The following is a 14,739-nucleotide window of genomic DNA, read 5'->3' on the forward strand; positions in this document are numbered from 1 at the left end:
ACTCCTCCCAAAACTCCCCGAAAATTCCCGTTTTCCCCCCAAACCCCCCGAAATTCCCGGTTTTTTCCCCGAAATTCCCGTTTTTTCCCCTAGAACTCCTCCCAAACCCCCCGAAATTCCCGATTTTCACCCCAGAAATGCTGCCGAACCCCCGAATTTTCTGATTTCCCCCCCGCAAAGCTCCCCGAAATTCCCGATTTTTCTCCCCAGAACTCCTCCCAAACCCCCCGAAAATCCCCGGTTTTTTCCCCCCGAACCCCCCGAAATCCCCGTTTTTCCCCCCAAACCCCCCGAAATTCCCGTTTTTTTCCCCGAAATTCCCGATCTTCTCCCCAGAACTCCTCTCAAACCCCTCGAAATCCCCTTTTTTTTCCCCCAGAAATGCTCCCAAACCCCCCGAACTCCCCTTTTTTCACCCCAAACCGCCCCGAACTCCCCGTTTTGGGAGGAGTTCTCCCCCCAGAACTCCTCCCAAAACTCCCCGAAAATCCCCGTTTTCCCCCCGTTTTTCCCCCCGAAATCCCCGTTTTTCCCCCCAAACCGCCCCGAACTCCCCGTTTTCCCCCCGAACCCCCCGAAATCCCCGTTTTCCCCCCGAAATCCCCGTTTTTCCCCCCGAAATCCCCGTTTTTCCCCCCGAAATCCCCGTTTTTCCCCCGAAATCCCCGTTTTTCCCCCCGAAATCCCCGTTTTTCCCCCCGAAATCCCCGTTTTCCCCCCGAAATCCCCGTTTTCCCCCCGAAATCCCCGTTTTCCCCCCGAAATCCCCGTTTTTCCCCCCGAAATCCCCGTTTTTTTCCCCCGAGCCCCCCGAAATCCCCGTTTTTCCCCCCGAAATCCCCGTTTTTCCCCCCGAAATCCCCGTTTTTCCCCCCGAAATCCCCGTTTTTCCCCCCGAACCCCCCGAACTCGCCGTTTTTCTCCCCGAACTCGCCGTTTTTCGCGCAGAGATCCTGGAGGAGGTGATGAAGGAGGACGGGTTCCAGCCCGAGGCCGCTGCCGAGGCTCCCCGGGCCCTGCCCCGTTTGGTCCCGCGCGGTTCCGCCCCCGGCGCCGCCCGGGAGCCGCCGCTGGCCCGGAGCCTCCGCGGGCTCTCGCTGGGGCCCCGCGAGCGGCTGGAGAAGCTGGAAAAGATGGAAAAGATGGAAAAGATTGAAAAGATTGAGAAGATTGAGAAGATTGAGAAGTTTGAGAAGTTCGAGAAGCTGGACAGGGCGGGGAGGCCGCGCTTGGTGATCACGGAGCAGCCGAAGCAGCGCGGGATGAGATTCCGGTACGAGTGCGAGGGGAGATCGGCCGGGAGCATCCTCGGGGAAAACAGCACCGAGAGCAACCGCACCCTGCCCAGCATCGAGGTGCGGAAATGGGGAAAAAAAATGGGGAAAAATGGGGGGAAAATGGGGAAAGAATCGGGAAAAAATGGGGGAAAAATCGGGGAAAACAGCACCGAGAGCAACCGCACCCTGCCCAGCATCGAGGTGCGGAAATGGGGGGAAAACGGGGAAAAAAAATGGGGAAAATTGGGGGAAAAAAATGGGGAAAAATGGGGGGAAAATGGGGAAAGAATCGGGAAAAAATGGGGGAAAAATCGGGGAAAACAGCACCGAGAGCAACCGCACCCTGCCCAGCATCGAGGTGGGGAAATGGGGGAAAACGGGGAAAAAAATGGGGAAAATTGGGGAAAAAAAACTGGGAAAAATTGAGGTGAAAATGGGGAAAGAATCGGGAAAAAATGGGGGAAAAATCGGGGAAAACAGCGCCGAGAGCAACCGCACCCTGCCCAGCATCGAGGTGCGGAAATGGGGGAAAACGGGGAAAAAAAATGGGGAAAATTGGGGAAAAAAAACTGGGAAAAATTGAGGTGAAAATGGGGAAAGAATCGGGAAAAAATGGGGGAAAAATCGGGGAAAACAGCGCCGAGAGCAACCGCACCCTGCCCAGCATCGAGGTGGGGAAATGGGGGAAAAACGGGGAAAAAAAATGGGGAAAATTGGGGAAAAAAAACTGGGAAAAATTGAGGTGAAAATGGGGAAAGAATCGGGAAAAAATGGGGGAAAAATCGGGGAAAACAGCACCGAGAGCAACCGCACCCTGCCCAGCATCGAGGTGGGGAAATGGGGGAAAACGGGGAAAAAAAATGGGGAAAATTGGGGAAAAAAAACTGGGAAAATTTGAGGTGAAAATGGGGAAAGAATCGGGAAAAAATGGGGGAAAAATCGGGGAAAACAGCACCGAGAGCAACCGCACCCTGCCCAGCATCGAGGTGCGGAAATGGGGGAAAACGGGGAAAAAAAATGGGGAAAATTGGGGGAAAAAAATGGGGAAAAATGGGGGGAAAATGGGGAAAGAATCGGGAAAAAATGGGGGAAAAATCGGGGAAAACAGCACCGAGAGCAACCGCACCCTGCCCAGCATCGAGGTGGGGAAAATGGGGGAAATGGGGAAAATCGGGGAAAAATCGGGAAAAAAACCTGGGGAAAATTGGGGAAAAATCGGGGAAAAATCGGAAAAAATCGGGAAAATATCAGGGGAAAATTGTGAAAAAATCGGAAAAAAATCGGGAAAACCCGTGAGAAACCGGGAAAAACGGGGAAAAATCTGGGAAAAAGTCGGGGGAGGGTTGGGATGGATTTGGGGGATTTTGGGTTGAATTTTCTCCTGAACTTCATTCAGATTTCCCCGTGATTTTCCCCCAATTTTCCCCCATTTTTCCCCCTGATTTTCCCCCAATTTTTCCCCTGACTTTCCCCACTTTTCCCCAATTTCCCCCTCTGACTTTTCCCAATTTCCCCCTAACTTTCTCCATCTTTCCCCCCTGACTTTTCCCCCAATTTCCCCCTCTGATTTTCCCCAATTTCCCCCCAATTTTCCCCCCAATTTCCCCCCATTTTCCCCCCCAATTTCCCCCCATTTTCCCCCCATTTTCCCCCCCAATTTTCCCCCCGATTTCCCCCCATTTCCCCCACTTTTCCCCCATTTTCCCCTCATTTTCCCCCCCATTTCCCCCCAATTTCCCCCCGATTTTCCCCCTGACTTTCCCCACTTTTCCCCCATTTTTCCCCCCCATTTCCCCCCAATTTCCTCCCAATTCCCCCCCTGACTTTTCCCACTTTCCCCCCATTTCTCTCCCCCCATTTCCCCCTCTGACTTTTCCCAATTTCCCCCCGATTTCCCCCCAATTTCCCCCCATTTCCCCCCCATTTTCCCCCCCGATTTCCCCCACTTTCCCCCCATTTTTGCCCCCAATTTCCCCCCGATTTCCCCCCAACTTTCTCCCCCAATTTCCCCCCGATTTCCCCCCAACTTTCTCCCTGACTTTCCCCCTAATTCCCCCAATTTCCCCCCGATTTCCCCCCAATTTCCCCCCAATTTCCCCCCACTTTTCCCCCATTTTTCCCCCCATTTCCGCCTCTGACTTTCCCCAATTTTCCCTCTGACTTTCCCCGATTTTCCCCCATTTTCCTCCACTTTTCCCCCAAATTTCTCCCCCAATTTCCCCCATTTTTCCTCCCAATTTCCCCCCATTTTTCCCCCCATTTTCCCCCATTTTTCCTCCCAATTTCCCCCCATTTTTCCCCCCAATTCCCCCCATTTTTCCCCCCAATTTCCCCCATTTTCCCCCCATTTTTCCCCCCATTTTCCCCCACATTTCCCCCGCAGCTGCTGAACTGCCAGGCCATCCCGGAGGTGGCGGTCACGGCGTGCCTGGTGTGGAAGGATTGGCCCCACCGGGTGCACCCGCACGGCCTCGTGGGCAAGGACTGCGCCCAGGGGCTCTGCCGGGTGCTGCTCCGGCCCCACAGCAACCCCCGCCACAGGTCAGCCCCCAAATCCCAAAAAAAACCCCAATTCCGGGCGTTTTCTGGGAATTTTCCCCTTTTTCTGGAGATTTTTGGGCATTTTTTGGGCATTTTCTGGGAATTTTCCCGTTTTTCTGGAGATTTTTGGGCGTTTTTTCGGGCGTTTTCCGGGCGGTTTTTGGGCTCTGCCTGGTGCTCCTCAAGCCCCAAACCCAACCCAAGCACAACAAAATTTGGGAATATTCCTTGGGTTGGAGCCCATTGGAATTTTCCAGAATTATTCCCAATTTTCCTGCATTTTTGGGGCATTTTTGGGCGGTTTTTGGCTGCAGGGACTGCGCCCAGGGGCTCTGCCGGGTGCTCCTCAGCCCCACAGCAACCCCCAACACAGGTCAGCCCCCAAATCCCAAAAAAAACCCCAATTCCGGGCGTTTCCCGGGAATTTTCCCCTTTTTCTGGAGGTTTTCGGGCATTTTTTGGGCATTTTCTGGGAATTTTCCCGTTTTTCTGGAGATTTTTGGGCATTTTTTCGGGCGTTTTTCGGGCGTTTTTGGGGCTCTGCCTGGTGCTGCTCAAGCCCCAAACCCAACCCAAGCACAACAAAAATCTGGGAATATTCTTGGGTTGGAGCCCGTTGGAATTTTCCGGGATTTTTCGGAATTATTCCCAATTTTCCCAGCATTTTTGGGGCATTTTTTGGGTGTTATTCAGGAAATTTTGGGGCTCTTCCAGGTGCTCCTCAAGCCCCAAACCTGGGATATCCCAATAAACTGAATTTCCATGGAACTTTCTGTTATTTCCCCCATTTTTTTTGAGGCGTTTTTGGGCATTTTCGGTTGCTTTTTTGGCCTTTTTTTTTGCCGATTTTTGGGGATTTTGGGGACTTTCTGGGCAGGGAAATTTGGGAAGGGACCTGGAGAGTTTGGGAATTTGGGGATTTCTGGCAGTTTCAGCAACCTGGGCATTCAGTGTGTGAAGAAGAAGGAAATCGAGGCCGCCATCGAGAAGAAGCTGCAGCTCGGGATCGACCCCTTCAAAGGTCAGAATTTCCCCCTTTCCCTGGACTTTCCTGGGGTTTTCCTGCATTTCCACATTTCCCCAAATTTTCCTGTCTTTCCCCTGTTTTTCCTGTTTTGTTTTTTTTTTTTTTTTTCCTTTTTTTTGGTGTTTTTTCCCCAATTTTTCTCAATTTTTTCCCCAATTTTTCCTGTTTTTTCTCTTTTTTCCCTTGGTTTTCTGTTTCCCCATTTTCTCCTTGGATCTCCCAGGATTTCCACATTTCCCCAAATTTTCCTGTCTTTTCCCTGTTTTTCCCCCATTATTCCTGTTTTTTTTTTTCCTTTTTTCCTGTTTTTGCCCCATTTTCCCCAATTTTTCCGGTTTTTTCCCATGTTTTTCCTTTTCCCCCCAAGTTTTTCATGCTTTCTCCAAGTTTCTCTGTTTTCTTTTTCCTTTTCCCCCCAATTTTGCCAATTTTTTCCCCTGGTTTCCCCGTTTTTCCCCATTTTTTCCAGTGGGCTCTATTCAGGACAACCTTTTCCTCTTTTCTGTCATTTTTCCCTGATTTTTCCCCCAATTTTCCCCCATTTTTTCCCCCATTTCTCCTGTACTTTTCCCCTTTTCCCCATTTTTCTGTTTCTCCCCCATTTTTCCCCATTTCTGCCCTGTTTTTCCCATTCCCCCCCTTTTTTCCCATTTTTCTCAGTTTCTCCCATTTTTCCCCATTTCTGCCCCATTCCCCCGTCTTTCCCCATTTCCCCCTGATTTTCCCCATTTTCCCCATTTCCCCCCATTTCGGCCCCATTTTTCCCCATTTTTGCCGTTTCCTGCCCCATTTTCCCCCATTTTTCCCCATTTCCCCCCATTTCGGCCCCATTTTTCCCCATTTTTGCCGTTTCCTGCCCCATTTTCCCCCATTTTCCCCCATTTTCCCCCATTTTTCCCCATTTCCCCCATTTCTGCCCCATTTTCCCCCCATTTCTGCCCCATTTCTGCCCCATTTCCCCCCCATTTTTCCCCATTTTTCCCCATTTTTCCCCCATTTTTCCTGGTTTCTGCCTCGTTTTTTCCCCATTTTCCCCCCATTTCTGCCCCATTTTTCCCCATTTTCCCCCCATTTTTCCCCCATTTTTCCCCCCATTTTTCCCGGTTTCTGCCCCGTTTTTCCCCATTTTTGCCGTTTCTGCCCCGTTTCCAGCGGGCTCCCTGCGGAACCATCAGGAGGTCGATCTCAACGTGGTCCGGATTTGCTTCCAGGCCTCGTTCCGGGACCGCGCCGGGATCCCCCGCAGCCTCAGCCCGGTGCTGTCCCAGCCCATCTTCGACAAGAGTGAGTCCAAAATACCCCAAATTCACCCCAAAAATGTCCCTGAAAATATCCCAGAGCCACCCCAAAAATGTCCTGAAAATGTCCTGAAAATATCCCAAAATTATCTCAGAATGATCCCCCAAAAAATCCCAAAATCAGCCCCAAAAATCCCCCCGGAGCCTCAGCCCAGAGCTGTCCCAGCCCATCTTCGACAAGAGTGAGTCCCAAAATACCCCAAATTCACCCAAAAAATGTCCCTGAAACCAATCCCAAAATCATCACAAAAATGTCCCTGAAATGTCCTGAAAATATCCCCAAAATGTCCCTGAAATGTCCCAAAAATATCCCAAAATTATCTCAGAATGATCCCCAAAAAATCCCAAAATCAGCCCCAAAAATCCCCCCGGAGCCTCAGCCCGGTGCTGTCCCAGCCCATCTTCGACAAGAGTGAGTCCAAAATACCCCAAATTCACCCCAAAAATGTCCCTGAAAATATCCCAGAGCCACCCCAAAAATGTCCTGAAAATGTCCCAAAAATATCCCAAAATTATCTCAGAATGATCCCCAAAAAATCCCAAAATCAGCCCCAAAAATCCCCCCGGAGCCTCAGCCCGGTGCTGTCCCAGCCCATCTTCGACAAGAGTGAGTCCCAAAATACCCCAAATTCACCCCAAAAACGTCCCTGAAAATATCCTGAAAATATCCCCAAAAATGTCCCTGAAATGTCCCAAAAATATCCCCAAAAAATCCCAAAATCAGCCCCAAAATCCCCCCGGAGCCTCAGCCCGGAGCTGTCCCAGCCCATCTTCGACAAGAGTGAGTCCCAAAATACCAAAGAAAATTTTCCAAAAAAATTCTCCCCACCCCAAAAAATTTTTTTTAAAAAAAAAATCCAAAATATTAAAAAAAAAAAAAATCCCCAAAAACTCCCCTCAAAATTCCTAAAAAATTAGAAAAAAAAAACCACGCCCCGCAAAATTTTCCAAATAATTCCCAAAAATTCTGGGGGGAAAAAAAAAAATCCAAAAAAAATTCCTCCCCCCCACTAACAAAAAAGAAAAAAAATCCCAAATAATCCCCAAAAATTCCCCCAAAAATGCCCCAAATTCCCCAAAAATGCCCCAAATTTCGCCCCCTCCCCACCCCAATTCCCAATCTCTGGGGGGGTTCCCGATGTTGTGGAACTTTCCAGAATCCACGAACACCTCGGAGCTGCGGATCTGCCGCATGAACAAAGAGAGCGGCCCCTGCACGGGCGGGGAGGAGCTGTACCTGCTGTGCGACAAGGTGCAGAAAGGTAAAGGGCACAGCTGGGCACAGCTGGGATACACCTGGGCACACCTGGGCACAGCTGGACACAGCTGGGCGGGGAGGAGCTGTACCTGCTCTGCGACAAGGTGCAGAAAGGTAAAGGGCACAGCTGGGATCACAGCTGGACACAGCTGGGATACACCTGGGATACACCTGGGCACAGCTGGGGCATCAGGGATCACAGCTGGGTACACCTGGGCACATCTGGGCACACCTGGGATCACAGCTGGGCACAGCTGGGCACAGCTGGGATCACAGCTGGGCGGGGAGGAGCTGTACCTGCTGTGCGACAAGGTGCAGAAAGGTAAAGAGCACAGCTGGGCACAGCTGGGGCACCTGGGGCATCTGGGATCACAGCTGGGCACATCTGGGATACACCTGGGTACACCTGGGCACAGCTGGGATACACCTGGGTACACCTGGGCACAGCTGGGATACACCTGGGCACAGCTGGGCAGGGAGGAGCTGTACCTGCTGTGCGACAAGGTGCAGAAAGGTAAAGGGCACAGCTGGGCACAGCTGGGCACAGCTGGGTACACCTGGGCACAGCTGGGATCACAGCTGGGCGGGGAGGAGCTGTACCTGCTGTGCGACAAGGTGCAGAAAGGTATGGAGGGCACAGCTGGGCACATCTGGGATCACAGCTGGGGCATCTGGGATACACCTGGGTACACCTGGGCACAGCTGGGATACACCTGGGCACAGCTGGGCAGGGAGGAGCTGTACCTGCTGTGCGACAAGGTGCAGAAAGGTAAAGGGCACAGCTGGGCACATCTGGGGCATCTGGGATCACACCTGGGCACATCTGGGATACACCTGGGTACACCTGGGCACACCTGGGTACACCTGGGCACAGCTGGGCAGGGAGGAGCTGTACCTGCTCTGCGACAAGGTGCAGAAAGGTAAAGGGCACAGCTGGGCACAGCTGGGCACAGCTGGGATACACCTGGGCACACCCGGGTACACCTGGGTACACCTGGGCACAGCTGGGCGGGGAGGAGCTGTACCTGCTGTGCGACAAGGTGCAGAAAGGTAAAGAGCACAGCTGGGCACAGCTGGGATCACAGCTGGGATGGACCTGGGCACAGCTGGGCACGACAAGGTGCAGAAAGGTAAAGGGCACAGCTGGGATCACAGCTGGGCACAGCTGGGGCATCTGGGATACAGCTGGGCACACCTGGGATACACCTGGGCACAGCTGGGCGGGGAGGAGCTGTACCTGCTGTGCGACAAGGTGCAGAAAGGTAAAGGGCACAGCTGGGCACAGCTGGGATCACAGCTGGGGCATCTGGGATACACCTGGGTACACCTGGGCACAGCTGGGATACACCTGGGCACAGCTGGGCAGGGAGGAGCTGTACCTGCTGTGCGACAAGGTGCAGAAAGGTAAAGGGCACAGCTGGGCACAGCTGGGCAGGGAGGAGCTGTACCTGCTCTCTTCCCAATCCCATACCCCAAATCCCGAATTCCCAAATTCCCGAATTCCCGTGGAATCCCCGCTGTTTTCCAGAGGACATGGCGGTGATTTTCCGCAGGGAGCCCTGGGAGGCTCGGGCCGATCTCTCCCATACCCCAAATCCCAAATCCCGAATTCCTGATCCCAGATCCCAAATCCCACAATCCCACATTCCCAAATCCCCTGGAATCCCCGCTGTTTTCCAGAGGACATCGCGGTGATTTTCCGCAAGGAGCCCTGGGAGGCTCGGGCCGATCTCTCCCATACCCCAAATCCCAAATTCCCACATTCCCGAATTCCCAATCCCGCATTCCCCGTTCCCGAATTCCCAAATTCCCGAATTCCCAAGGGAATCCCCGCTGTTTTCCAGAGGACATCGCGGTGATTTTCCGCAAGGAGCCCTGGGAGGCTCGGGCCGATCTCTCCCGTACCTCAATCCCCAAATTCCCACATTCCCGAATTCCCAATCCCGCATTCCCCGTTCCCGAATTCCCAAATTCCCGAGTTTCCCTGGAATCCCCGCTGTTTTCCAGAGGACATCGCGGTGATTTTCCGCAAGGAGCCCTGGGAGGCTCGGGCCGATTTCTCGCAGGCCGACGTTCACCGGCAGGTGGCGATCGTGCTGCGCACGCCGCCCTACGCGCACCTGGAGCTGCGGGAGCCCGTGCAGGTGGAGGTGTTCCTGCAGCGCCTCACCGACAGCGTCCGCAGCGAGGGCTTCCGGTTCACCTACCTGCCCCGGGACACCGGTACCGACCGGGGATAACGGGGATGGGGTACGGGGACAGGGACAGGTGCCGGTACAGGGACAGGTACAGGTTCAGGTGCAGGTACAGGTACAGGTACAGGTACAGGTACAGGTACAGGTACAGGTACAGGGACAGGGACAGGTACAGGTGCAGGTACAGGGACAGGGACAGGGACAGGTGCAGGTACAGGTACAGGGACAGGCACAGGTACAGGGACAGGTACAGGTACAGGGACAGGGACAGGTACAGGTGCAGGTACAGGTACAGGGACAGGGACAGGTGCAGGTACAGGGACAGGGACAGGGACAGGTACAGGTACAGGCACAGGGACAGGTACAGGGACAGGGACAGGGACAGGGACAGGTGCAGGGACAGGTGCAGGGACAGGGACAGGTCCCAATATTTCCCTGTGTAATTTCCAATACTTCAGGGTGTAATTCCCGGTATTTCCCGGTATTTCCGGGTGCAATTCCCGGTGTAACTCCCGGTATTTCCGGGTGCAATTCCCGGTGCAATTCCCGGTGTAACTCCCGGTATTTCCGGGTGCAATTCCCGGTGCAGTTCCCGGTGCAGTTCCCGGTGTAATTCCCGGTATTTCCGGGTGCAATTCCTGGTGTAATTCCCGGTATTTCCCAGTGTAATTCCCGGTGCAGTTCCCGGTGTAATTCCCGGTATTTCCGGGTGCAATTCCCGGTGTAACTCCCGGTATTTCCGGGTGTAATTCCCGGTGCAATTCCCGGTGTAATTCCCGGTATTTCCGGGTGCAATTCCCGGTGCAGTTCCCGGTGTAACTCCCGGTATTTCCGGGTGCAATTCCCGGTGTAACTCCCGGTGTTGCCCCCGCAGACGCGTACCGGGTGCAGGTGAAGCGCAAGCGGGGAATGCCCGACCTGCTGGAGGAGCTCTCGGGGACAGGTGGGACTGGGATAAACTGGGATAAACTGGGAGGGGATTGGGAGGGACTGGGATAAACTGGGAGGGACTGGGAATGGACTGGGATAAACTGGGAGGGACTGGGATAGACTGGGAGGGACTGGGAGGGAACCGGGAATGGACTGGGATAAACTGGGAGGGGACTGGGAATGGACTGGGATAAACTGGGATGGACTAGGGGGAACTGGGATGGACTGGGAGGGACTGGGAACCACTGGGAGGGACTGGGATAAACTGGGATGGACTGGTGGGGACTGGGAGGGAACTGGGACTGAACTGGGATTGGTCTGGGAGGGACTGGGAAGGGATTTGGGGGAAATTTGGGATGAATTTCAGAGGATTTGGAGAGAATTTGGTGGAATTTGGGGAATTTTGGGAAGTTTGGGGAGAATTTGGGGGGAAATTTTGGGGAATTTGGGATGAATTTGGTGGAGTTTGGGGAAATTTTGGGGGATTTGGAAGAATTCGGGGAGAATTTGGGATGGATTTTGGGAAACCGGGGGGAACGTGGGGGAATTTGGGGAATTTGTGATAAACTTGGGGGGATTTAGGGGAATTCTGGGGGGTTTTGGGGACCTGACCCCCCCTGTTCCCCCCAGACCCGTTTGGGATCGAGGCCAAGAGGAGGAAGAAGCCCCCGGGGTACCTGGAGCACTTCATCCCCCTGGGCCCCACAGGTGCCACCCCTGGCCCCCCAAAATCCCCAATTTCCACCCCCAAAATCCCGGCTCTTCCCCAAAATCCCCATTTCTGCCCCCAAAATCCCTGATTCCCCCCCCAAAACACCCATTTGTCCCTGTAAAACCCCCATTTTCCCCAGTAAATTCGCAATTTTTCCCTTATAAAATCGCCATTATTTCCCCTATAAATTCCCCATTTTTCCCTTATAAAATCCCCATTATTTCCCCTATAAATTCCCCATTTTCCCCCATTAATTCCCCATTATTTCCCCTATAAAATCCCCATTATTTCCCCCATTAATTCCCCATTATTTCCCCAATAAAGTCCCCATTATTTCCCCATTATTTCCCCATTATTTCCCCTATAAATCCCCATTATTTCCCCCATTAATTCCCCATTATTTCCCCAATAAAGTCCCCATTATTTCCCCAATAAATTCCCCATTATTTCCCCAATAAAATCCCCATTATTTCCCCTATAAATTCCCCATTATTTCCCCATTATTTCCCCATTAATTCCCCATTATTTCCCCATTATTTCCCCATTAATTCCCCATTATTTCCCCCTTAATTCCCCATTATTTCCCAAATAAATTCCCCATTTTCCCCCATTAATTCCCCATTAATTCCCCATTATTCCCCCATTTTTCCCCCATTAATTCCCCATTATTCCCCCATTAATTCCCCATTATTCCCCCATTAATTCCCAATTTTTCCCCCATTAATTCCCCATTATTTCCCCATTAATTCCCCATTATTTCCCCCTTAATTCCCCATTATTTCCCAAATAAATTCCCCATTTTCCCCCATTAATTCCCCATTAATTCCCCATTAATTCCCCATTTTTCCCCCATTAATTCCCCATTATTCCCCCATTAATTCCCCATTACTCCCCCTCCGCAGACGCTGCTTTTCCCCCGGATCCGGAGCCTCTGGAGCCGCTCCCGGCCCTGCTGGGTCCCTTCGCGCCGCCGGCGCTGGCGCCGTTCGTGGAATTCCCGGAATTCCCGGAATTCCCGATGTTCCCGGCGCCCCCGGAGCTGCTGGCAGAGCCGCCCCCCCCCGCCGGGGACCCCCCCCCCATTTCCAGCCTCTTGGGGACCCACCTGTTCCCGGGGGAGGGCTGAGCGGGCCCCCAAAATTCCCAAAAATCCCCTTGAAAATCGTCCCAGAAATTCCCCAAAACCCCCTCGAAATTCTCCCAAAAATTCCCAAAAATCCCCGTGAAAATAATCCCAGAAATTCCCAAAAATCCCCGTGGAAATAATCCCAGAAATTCCCAAAAATCCCCTCGAAATGCTCCCCAAAATTCCCCAAAATCCCCTCAAAAGTCTCCCCCAAACCCCCTCGAAATACTTCCAAAAATCCCCTCGAAATTCTCCCAAAACCCCCTCGAAATACTCCTCAAAATTCCCAAAATCCCCTCGAAATTCTCCCAAAAATTCCCCAAAAATCACCTCGAAATTCTCCCAAAAATCCCCGTGGAAATCATCCCAGAAATTCCCCAAAATCCCCTCGAAATTCTCCCAAAAACCCCCTCGAAATTCTCCCCAAAATTCCCAAAAATCCCCTCAAAAGTCTCCCCAAAATCCCCTCGAAATTCTCCCAAAAATCCCCTCAAAATCCCTTCAAAAAATTCCCCAAATCCCCTTCAAAATTCCCAAAAATTCCACCTCAAAATCCCTTCAAAATTCCCCTCAGAATTCCCAAAATCCTCCCTCAAAATCCTCTCAAAATTCCCAAATATTCCAAAAATCCCCCTCAAAATCACCTTCAAATTCCCAAAATCCCCTCGAAATTCTCAAAAATACCAAAAAATTCCCTCAAAATCCCCGGAATTCCCAAAATTTCCCCGGAGGATTTCAGGGATTTTCTCCCCATCCCAGAAATTGGGGCCAGGCCTGGCTGGACCCCCTCAGGATTTTGGGAAATTCCCAAATTTCTTTCCCTTTTTTGTTTTTTTGGGTTTTTTTTTTCTTTTCACTATATTTATAGGGGGAACCCCAGCCTGGATTTGGGGGGAGTTTTTGGGGAAAATTCCTGGGATTTTGGGTAAAATTCCCAGATTTTTGGGCAGAATTCCTGGGATTTTGTCTGGGATTTTGGGGAAAATTCACGGACTTTTGGGCAGAATTCCTGGGATTTTGGGTGGATATTTGGGCAGAATTCTGGGATTTTGGGGGAAAATTCTGGGATTTTAGGCAGAATTCCAGGATTTTGGGTGGAATTTTGGAAATTTTGGGCAAAGTTCTGGGATCTGGGGGGAAATTTCTGGGATTTTGTGAGGAATTTTTGGGAATTTTGGGCAGAATTCCAGGATTTTGTGTGAAATAAAACCATGGATGGACACACAGGAGCTGGTTTTGGGAACTGGGAGGGAACTGGGACAAACTGGGACAAACTGGGAGGGACTGGGCCGAATCTGGCCTAGTATCGAACTGGGAATGGGAGCAGGATCGGGGCCCAGTATCAGCCTTGGAACGGCACCAGTTTGGACCAGTATCGAACTGGGAATAGAACCCGGAAGAGGAAGCGCTCAGGCCCCGCCCATACATTAAACCACACCCCTCCACCAGGCACCGCCTCAAGCCCCGCCCCAGCCTCGTTCTGACACAAGCCACGCCCCAATGTAGTTCTTAATTAGGCTCCGCCTCAGCCTCGTTCTGACATCAAGCCGCGCCCACAACGCGATCCTATTAGGCCCCATCCAGCCTCGTTCTGACACCAAGCCACGCCCCAAAGTATTTCCTCTTAGGCCCCGTCCCAGCCTCGTTCTGATAACAAGCCACGCCCCAATCTGTTTCCTCATTAAGCCCCGCCCCAGCCTCGTTCTGACACCAAGCCACGCCCCAATGTATGTCTTAATTAGGCCCCGCCTCAGCCTCGTTCTGACACAAGCCACGCCCCATGTAGTTCCTTATTAGGCCCCACCTCAGCCTCGTTCTGACACCAAGCCACGCCCACAACCTCCGTCCCATTAGGCCCCGCCCTTTCTTCTGGTCACTTCCGCTTCCGGCCGTCACTTCCGCTTCTGGGTGCGCCGAGCGCGGTGAGCGGCGATGGCGGCGGGGTCGCTCCACCAATTAACGCTTCACTACCGCCCTAATTACCCCCCCCCCCTCGGGACTGCCCCTCATTAGCGCGCTAATTACCGCCCTAATGATCCCCCTGCCCCTCAGGGCTGCCCCCGGGGCCTCCCCTGCCCCCCGCATTCCCCTTTTCCCCTTCCCGCCCTTATTCCCACTTGCCTATTTTTATTCCTGTTTTTCCCCCTTTAATCAATCCCCAATTCTCCTTTAATTAATCCCCAATTTCCCCCTTAATCAATCCTCAATTCCCCCTTAATTAATCCTCAATTCCCCGTTAATCGATCTCCAATTCTCCTTAATCAATCCCCAATTCCCCCTTAATTAATCCCCAATTCCCCCTTTAATCAATCCCCAATCCCTCCCTTCACTAACCCCAATTCCCCCTTAATCAACCCCAAATTTCTCCCTTAATT

The 14,739-nt window shown here is 52.3% G+C and overlaps 1 protein-coding gene across 1 annotated transcript; it reads left to right on the forward strand.

Annotated features, from left to right (window-relative positions):
- The first annotated feature begins 955 nt into the window (after positions 1-955).
- On the forward strand, positions 956-13,586 carry RELB (RELB proto-oncogene, NF-kB subunit). Its single transcript, XM_066569948.1, has 9 exons — positions 956-1,355; positions 3,661-3,818; positions 4,748-4,839; positions 5,998-6,129; positions 7,301-7,405; positions 9,409-9,624; positions 10,471-10,539; positions 11,157-11,234; positions 12,141-13,586. Exons 1-9 carry the CDS (start codon positions 966-968, stop codon positions 12,362-12,364), a joined length of 1,464 nt encoding a protein of 487 aa, XP_066426045.1. The 5' UTR covers positions 956-965; the 3' UTR covers positions 12,365-13,586.
- Positions 13,587-14,739: the final 1,153 nt, after the last annotated feature.

The sequence above is a fragment of the Molothrus aeneus genome, unplaced genomic scaffold (assembly GCF_037042795.1).
Source record: "Molothrus aeneus isolate 106 unplaced genomic scaffold, BPBGC_Maene_1.0 scaffold_128, whole genome shotgun sequence".
Classification (NCBI taxonomy): domain Eukaryota; kingdom Metazoa; phylum Chordata; class Aves; order Passeriformes; family Icteridae; genus Molothrus; species Molothrus aeneus.

Bases quoted from the DNA above. Each gene is read 5' to 3' on its own strand.
- RELB (XM_066569948.1), top strand. From the start codon at position 966: ATGAAGGAGGACGGGTTCCAGCCCGAGGCCGCTGCCGAGGCTCCCCGG. The intron at 10,540-11,156 runs GTGGGACTGGGA...TGTTCCCCCCAG, and splicing joins GGAGGAGCTCTCGGGGACAG to ACCCGTTTGGGATCGAGGCC. The intron at 11,235-12,140 runs GTGCCACCCCTG...CCCCCTCCGCAG, and splicing joins CATCCCCCTGGGCCCCACAG to ACGCTGCTTTTCCCCCGGAT.